General features: G+C 40.0%; 1 protein-coding gene across 1 annotated transcript; it reads left to right on the forward strand.

Annotated features, from left to right (window-relative positions):
- Positions 1 to 5583: 5583 nt before the first annotated feature.
- Positions 5584 to 7539, forward strand: DEFB127 (defensin beta 127). Its single transcript, XM_045443829.1, has 2 exons — positions 5584 to 5692; positions 7224 to 7539. Exons 1-2 carry the CDS (start codon positions 5584 to 5586, stop codon positions 7475 to 7477), a joined length of 363 nt encoding a protein of 120 aa, XP_045299785.1. The 3' UTR covers positions 7478 to 7539.
- The last annotated feature ends 1278 nt before the right edge of the window (positions 7540 to 8817 follow it).

Raw genomic sequence — 8817 nt, forward strand, 5'->3', positions numbered from 1 at the left:
GATTATTCCAACATTTCCCCTTTGATTCAGTCCCATAGAATGTGTAAGCCTTCTTCACTTTATTCTTTTTTCTTTGTTCTCTTCTGTGTTCAAAATTCCTATCCCCTAAGTCACTTATAATATCTTCCATCTGCTCTCTTCTCAAAAAGATGTTCTCTGTTATATTCTTAATTCATTGAATTCTTTAGCTCCAGAATTTCTATTTGGGTCTTTTTTAGGGTCTACCTCTTTGACAAACAGTTCATTTTGTTCCTGTATTTTTTTTCCCTGAGATCATTGAACTGTCTTACTAAGTTTTCTTTAGCTCATTAAGTGTCTTCAAAACAGCTATTTTGAATTCTTTATCAACTCAATTGCAGTATTCTCTAACTTTGGGCTCAGCTGTTGGAGAATTATGGACATCTTATGGTGATGGCCTATTTATTTGATTCTTCACGTTCCTACATTTTTGCACTGTTGCTTTCACATGTGAAGCAGCAGAAACCTCCTTAAATCTCTACTGGTTGTCTTCCCATGTGGTATTCCTGCTTGGTGTCAGTTTACCTGGTGTTTCCTAGGTTGTGTACGGGTAGACCAGCACCACTCTTCTTGTTCCATCTTGTGACAGGATTTTTAAGCTTTTATTGTTTTCTCTTGTTATAACTCACCAGTGTAGCTGCTGGAAACCTCCCTTTAGATTCCAGAAGGTGGCACTGCTGCTCCAGTTTGTGGTTTCTCCTTGCCCAAAGACCTGGGTAGGAACTGCTGTGGCTCCCGTGAGCCACACAAAGATCTGGCTGTGGGGGGCGGGAAGGGGGGTTGTGGGCTTAGCACTGGGTGCACATGGGTGCGGGTGGACCAGGAGAGTCTCCAGTGGGATACTCCCAGAGGTTTGTAGGCAGACTTCCTAGCAGAAGCTGCTTTCTCTATAGCGTTTTAATATTCTTATCTGCTTTCTTCCGTGTCTCTCCCCCCAACCCCACCTCCGGCATGGGGTTCTTTCCTCAGTACTCTGGGATCTTCTGAAGAGAAACAAGTTTCTCCAGCCACAACCCATACAACTAGGGTAACTGGGCACTAACTCACTGCTTTCCACCCAACGCCCCCAACGCTGGACAGCTTAGCCCTGTGCAGTAGCACCCTAGGTGATTCTGGTAAAATTCCCCTCCACTGTGTCCAAACTGATATCCTTCCCACTCTGCTGCTGTGCTAAGCCCAGGCAGTTGTTTTGTGGTTTTTTGTTTGCTTGTTTTGTAATGCAAGTGCCTGACTTAAGCTTTGATTGCTGAGGCATCCACTTCAAAGAGGCAGCCAATTCAACAAAGGCTATCTCTAATAAACACATTGCCAGCCACGGAGCTAGAAAAAGAGCCACCCTCCCCCCCCCCCCCCCCCCTCAATGAGTTTCCTTTGTTTCAGAGATTTTGGTTGAGTTTGAAAACTAACCAGTTGGGACACTAGCTTTTTCTCTTCCCATGCTTTAAATGCCTGCTCTTATGTTTTAAATTCACCTAGTTAGACCATTATACCCTAGGCTCCAATAAAAGCAGAACCCCAGAACCCTGCATGCACTCTCTTTCTATCTAAGACTTTGCTATGCAGCCTCAGGTGTGCTATGTAATTTCCATGCCCCATAAGTAATGAGACTTTATTTTTTCAAAGTTTCCTGATGGTTATTGCTGAAGGGCACCTTGCAATCATAACCACAAGGGCTCGTCCAACCACAACACCAGTAACTGATAGGCTGAGACTGGCACACGCAATACACCTTCAGGTAGGCTGGATTTCTACAAATTCTCTATAGATTGGTTTGCAATTTGTAGACTATCACATAAATGACATTGATCTTAGCAGTGATTTTTTAAATAGGACACCAAAAGAACAAGGAACAAAAACAAAAATTAACAAGTGGGATTATATCAAACTTAAAAGGTTCTGCACGGCAAAAGAAACTATCAACAAAATGAAAAAGGCAACCTACAGAATGGAAGAAAATATTTGCAAACCATATATCAGAAAAGGGGTTAAGATCCAAAATATATAAATAATGCATACGACTCAATGACAGAAAAACAAACAATCTAATTTTAAAATAGGGAGGGGAATTAAATAGACATTTTTCCAAAGAAGACATCCAAATGGCCAACAGACCCATGAAGATGCTCAAGATTATTAATCATCAGGGAACTACAAATCAAAACCACAATGAGATATAACCTCACACTTGTTGGAATGGCTGTCATCAGGAAGACAAGAAATAACAAATGTTGACATTAACAACTCAGGCAACAACAGATGTTGGCAAGGATGCGGAGAAAGAGGATCTCTTTTGCACTGCTGGTGGCAATGCAAACTGGTGCAGCCACTCTGGAAAAGAGTACGGAGGTTCCTCAAAAAACTAAAAATAGAACGACCCTACGACCCAGCAATTGCACTACTAGGCATTTATCCACGGGATACAGGTGTCCTGTTTCGAAGGGACACATGCACCCCCATGTTTATAGCAGCACTATCAACAACAGCCAAAGTATGGAAAGAGCCCGAATGTCCATCGATGGATGAATGGATAAAGAAGATGTGGTAAATAATTTGACAATAAATTATATTCATAAAAAAAAGATGTGATACACACACACACACACACACACACACACACACACACACACTATGGAATATTACTCAGCAATCAAAAAAGAATGAAATCTTGCCACTTGCAACAATGTGGATGGAACTAGAGTGTGTATTATGCTAAGCAAAGTAAGTCAATCAGAGAAAGACAAGTATCGTAGGACTTCACTCATATGTGGATTTAAGACACAAAACAGATGAACATAAGGGAAGGGAAGCAAAAATAATATAAAAACAGAGAGGGAGACAAACCGTAAGAGACTCTTAAATACAGCGCACAAACTGAGAGTTGCTGGCAGGGTGTTTGGTGGGGGGAAGGGCTAAACAAGTGAGGGGTATGAATTAAGGAGGGCACTTGTTAGTGCCCTGGGCACTGGGTGTTATATGTAAGTGATGAATCACTAAATTCTATTCCTGAACTTATTATTGCACTATATGTTAACTAACTTGGATTTAAATTTTTAAAAAATTAAAAAAAAAACCATCAATGATGTCTTCCAGTCCTTTTGAAAGTTGCTTGTGTTACTGCCAAGTAATCACCTTCTCAGTAACCCTCCCTCCCAAACTCTTATATACCTTCTGATAAATTCCAAAGTGCTTAGTACGTGTGGTTTTACTTTTGTTGGGAATGAACGAAGAGTTTTGCATCGGGGAGGATGGATATGGTGCAAGTAAGAATTAGCAAATGAAGATAGAGAATTCTGAAAGCCGGTGTATCCTAAGAATGTAAACATCTGGAACCCACAGAGATTTGAAGAATCCTAGACTTTCAAAAGCCATGCAATTGATGTAAGTCTGAAACAGTTTTATCACATCTTTCCTGTTAATCAGGAAAACCCCATAAGGTGATATCTGGATTAAACAATAAAGGTATTTTTGCTCTATTAAGGAAAAAATTATAAATGGTATGCATGTTTTCAGATGTTTTCTTTAGACAGTAGTAATGCCACTGGTTATTTCCTTTCTTGTGTTTGGTTTTTATTTCCTGATTCTTGTTAATAATGCACACACTATACAAGAAAACTATTTTTCAAGTCTATTTTTAATTGACATAAAAAGAAAAACTTTTTAACTCTTGCAAACAAACACAACCTCCCTGACTGACCCATTTAAATAATCAAATAATTTACTCTCCTAACTCTTCGACTCAACAGAGCATGATAGGTGAGTTATCCAGAAATATATTACACTCATGTCTTTTCATAAGAAGTACATTAAAATGTTGTACTTTTCCTAAGAAACATCATGTTCTTTATTCATCCCATCTTGCACATGGGAACATGTACTTTTTTAGCCCTAAGGGAGTCTTGCGAAAGGAAGACTCTCTATGGAATCAATCTAGAAGATCATGTTCATAGACTCTCTGGCAGCAGGGGACAGAAAAGACACACACACATACGTGTGTGCATACACGCACACGCGGGCACACACACACATGCACACATGCAAGCACACACACAGTATTGAAGTGGGAGTATGGAGACACCACTTTTTCTAAAATGCAGTCTTAATGTTACCTGTGGGACAAAAGAATGTGAATTTTCTAATCACGGAATTGGTGAAAAAGACAGTGCAGATTAGATACAGAATGTTCTCTCCATTGAACAAGCAATGTATTTTGTTAACATAAATAAACTCTTCATCTTGAAAACTCAAAAATCAATTTATCAGCCCCGCTTTGTTTATATTTCTGTCTCTAACCAGAAGAGAGTCCGTGATCTACTTCAATAGCTCTCTAGCCAATAACTAGGGCTCCTATGTTCTTCTTCTTTTAGTCCTTTAATTCCTTGGACACCACAATCCTACATTAACGCAATTAATGTTGTGTACATTTCTGAATTTAGATAGACCAGTGTTGCCGGTGGCATTACACAAACACATACGTTGATACTACCATAAATTCATGGAGATCACTCTCAATTAGTTCATCTACACTGTCCAGATGCTATCGTATCGAATGCTTACAGCCAGAGCCTGAGTGAGAGACTGTTAAGTTAAGGGATGAGCTTAGAGATGGTTTAGAGATGGCATAATCTCCAGAAGCTTATTCTGTCAATATCAGTGCCCTGGTTGGGATCTAAAATGAGTTTCCATGATTCAAAACTATTTATTGATTGATCTTACAGACGAACATGACTAAAAGCAATTCAAAGGAAAGTCTTATCTTTCAAACGAGTTATAACGCAAGAGAAATCAAAGCCTGGGTAACAAAATCATTCGTATAATTTCCAATACCTGCACTAATAGGAAATGTGTTGCTAAAGTAGCATATCCCCCAGAAGAAGTCTCCCCCAACCTCCTCCAAGAGAGAGCCACTGAGATCCATGGACAAAGGGAATCTTCCCAGAGAACAGAATGGAAAAAATACAAATCGAAGAATTCTCTATGTTGGCAGGAGAGAAACCCTTGCTATTGTCCATCAGGACAATGCTATATTGCTGTGTTACCTCTGTCTTTTCTCCCCCTTTCTGTTGTTTCTAGATGAAATTTTATTGTAGTCATCCAATTATTCCTCTATCATTGTATATTGCTTGTCTGTGAGTCATTAAGTATATCCAGGATGTGAGGATGAAAGTGGGCTGCCATTTGGACAGACTGAAGTGATAGACACAACACCCAGAGATGCTACACTTAGCTGAATGCTGCAAATGGAGAATGCTTCATTGTTTGTATTCTTTTATTCATAACTAGATGTGAGCACATGTCTACCTTGGTCTAACAGGGCAGACAGCCAAAGTACAGAAAGCACAGATTATTCTCACCAGTAGTCTACAGCCGACAGAAAGCATCAGATAAGATGGGGTAGAACATGCCGTGTCTCTGAATTCCACGTGGGGGAAAAGTGGGTAACCTCAAATTTCCTGTGCCCACCCACATGGTACGAAGTCTACAGTTCAGAAGTTTGGGAACACACTTCATATCATGCCATCCGTTCTGGTCTGGTGCATAAGAATCCAAGTCTCTGAGGAAGGTGACATGGTGTGCAACCCACTGGACAAAGAGCTTTGGCTGCCACATCCTGTGGCAAGCCTGGCCTTGAAGCTCCTCCTGATCATTGCAATTCTGCTGTTCCAGAAGTCCACAGGTAATCCAGAGCTTTCCAGAGGCTCACCCAAATCAACAATGGGATGGAGTATTTCTAAGAACCAAGGGAATTTCATAAGTCATGGCAGGAGAAGATAGGCCCCCTTGGGATGGCTGAAGTCTACCCAACCTCACCAGAAATTCCCTCTCCCTGATGCCTTCTACCATGGTACTGTTCTTTAAAAAAAAAAAAAAAAAAAAAAAGTATTGACAGAGCTGAAAAGAGGCCATAATTTCCTCTGGGAAGGTGTCATTATAGAAAGGAGTGAGACCATATCTAGGAATGCCCCTATTTATTAGGATACAGTTTTTACTCTGCCACCTAGCCATATTTTCTTCCACTCCAATATATATTTTAGTCTACAGTGTGTGGATAGTGGAAGAAGCACAAACTGTGAAGTCAGGTGTCAGAAATATGCCTTCAGTATCTCCTGGCTGGTCAACTTTGGATAAATGGTAAAGGCTCTCTGAGCTTCAGTTCCCTCATTGTGGAGATATGACACCTGGATCATAGGGGCTTTATAACATTTGTAAAAAAATCCGGCATAAGGCTTGGCCCATATTAAGAACGTAAAAATTCATTTTCTTTCCTCTTTCAAAAGCAGATCTCTTATATTTGGCTCTTACTATAGGATTAGAAGTGGTCCATCCCCAGCCCCTCAAACTCCTAAGAATCAAAGGAATTCTGGAATCTGGGGTTGGAGGCAGCATCTCTGTTTTCAGTCTTCATCTTCTGGGGTCTATCTCAGGGGATTATATAAGTCCAGAAGCCAAAATCTGAACATCTTAACTCTGTAGATCACTAAAAGTATTTAGGTTCACTAAAGAAAAGACTATATATCAAGGTGAGCAAAGTCTGGGACTGAACATTGGAGAAACTCTCGCTCTAGAAGTGGAAGAGGAATGAGGACTCAGAGAGGAATAAAACAAGTTCAAGATTATTGTGATGACATAGAAGTCAAAGGAAGACCTGCACTGGCAAAAATGTGCAATGCTGAGAATCGGGGAGGAGTATTACTGAGGGAAAAAAACACCTGACTGAACAACAAGACAGTCTTTCTTGATCATGGTAGGGAGTATGAACCCAAGAACACAGTCTGACTCAGACAGAAATACAGAGTAACAAATACTATTCTCTGGGCATTACAGGTGGGGCAGTGGTAGAGAAGTGGTGCCCTGCGGCACCCAAACAGTGGCAGATGTGCTGAGATTCCCAGATGGAGTAATAGTTCCATACCCTGCAATCAAAGCTTCCGTTCCTTTATTTTCCCAACAAGAGCTGATGCTTTGGGGGGAGTCCATTGGATGTTGGATGGAAGCCCAAAACCCAGGAGGAAATAAATATGAGCGATCAGTTAGACATAAACACTGAGGTTTACCTTCTTGGAGCATCCTCCATAGGATATTATGAGTATATGCCTGCAGGTTTTCCATACACCTAATCCCTACAAACATCCTCTGTCTTCCCCATGACCAAAGTTGCCTTTTAGTCTCAAACACTGATCTTGGCCTATTGTTCTTTATATGCACAGTAAGTGAACAACTTAAGAGATGCTGGGGTGAATATATACGAGGATATTGCAGGAAAATATGCAAACTAAGTGAAATACGTGAAGTACTATGTGAGAATGGGAGATACTGTTGCCTCAATATCGTGGAATTGGAAGCACATAAAAAAATTACAAAGCCACCTCGTCCAAAGCCAAGGACATATACAGTGACTTTCCCTCAAGATTATGATATAAACATAGAAAATTATTCAAGACCCAAGGCAAACTCTACATGAATCAAGTACAATTTTCTGTTCCTTTACTTCTCAACCTATTCTAATAAAGTAAGCTGAAGAGGTCCACATCTTCTTCCTTCTGATTCCTTGACACCCCCCCCCCAGAATGACCTTACAGTAGATTCTAATAAAGCTCATTGCCAGTTTTCTGACTTGTTTGTTCTTTAATCAGAGATCGAACACTCAATACACCAAGTGATGAACTGATAAGGACAACTCAGAACCTCTCCCTTAGAAAGGGAATATAACCAGCACATAAAAAAAACTATAGCAAGAAACTCAAGGAAGTTGTCATGGAATTCAGGAGAGGGAAAGGTGAAGCCAAGTATTCAGGGAAAATCGCAAGTGAATTTAAGATTAAAGTGGTGCCTTATAAAATGTGTATGATTTCAACCGGTAAGTGTTAGTGAGAAGGCAATTTGCATGAACAGAACAAAATCAACAAATGGAAGGAACAGGACATTTCAGAAGAATATACATGCACTTTGTTTGGTTGATGAATAGGTTCCCAAAGACAAACTATGGGGTAATCTAATTTATTTAGTTCCTATGCAAAAGCAGTGAGCTGTGAAGACAGAGATGAATAAATTCCACTACTATGGAGCTCACTATATAAGGTAGAGGCAGAAATAAATACATAACTCCAAGACATAAGTTTTTAGTTATTCCTTTGTTGTTATTTTACGTGTTACCACTAGTAATGGATCCTTTTGGAGATTGGAGTCCTTTGAAGTTTGGAGGAAACGTAAAGGACTTAAGAATTGGTTTCAATTGCAGTATTGCATGAGACTTTATTGCTGTCTTGAAATACAAGATGACATAATGATAATTCATGTATACAGTCCACCTAATTCTTAAAGATATACCTTCTGGATATGATTCACATGAAAAATGTCCTTTCCCACTACATTTCACATTCGTTTTCCAGTTTTGTTCCTTACGTCATTGCACCAAGGTAACGTCCACCACACAAATTTGTGGCATATGCTCTCTTAATCACCCTCTTATCTCCTGTTCTAGGGCTGGGGCAGGGAATACACACGAGCCCAGAGCACCTTGCAATGCCAGAAAGCCAGGAAGTGTTTTAAAACTGAGAAGGCTGGGGCATGTTAATGGGACACAGGAGTTAGGTTGAAAGAATTCTGAACAACCAAAGTTGGGATGATTTGACTAATAAAATATAGCATTGGATTGTAATACAATGTAGAAATAAAATCCAGGAGTCCATACTGATCTGAATAAATAATTAAATAAATACCTTGGCGAGAAAAGACAGATTTTCTGTGCAGAAGAATTCCAAGTAAATTTATGTAGACACTCCCTCCTCAAGGAGGGGGAGC

This window comes from Leopardus geoffroyi, chromosome A3 (genome assembly GCF_018350155.1).
Source record: "Leopardus geoffroyi isolate Oge1 chromosome A3, O.geoffroyi_Oge1_pat1.0, whole genome shotgun sequence".
Lineage (NCBI taxonomy): Eukaryota > Metazoa > Chordata > Mammalia > Carnivora > Felidae > Leopardus > Leopardus geoffroyi.

What these genes read in the sequence shown, in the direction of transcription:
- DEFB127 (XM_045443829.1), top strand. Translation starts at nt 5,584, where the DNA reads ATGGTGTGCAACCCACTGGACAAAGAGCTTTGGCTGCCACATCCTGTG. An exon ending in GCTGTTCCAGAAGTCCACAG is followed by an intron (nt 5,693 to 7,223) that starts GTAATCCAGAGC and finishes TTATATGCACAG; the next exon opens with TAAGTGAACAACTTAAGAGA.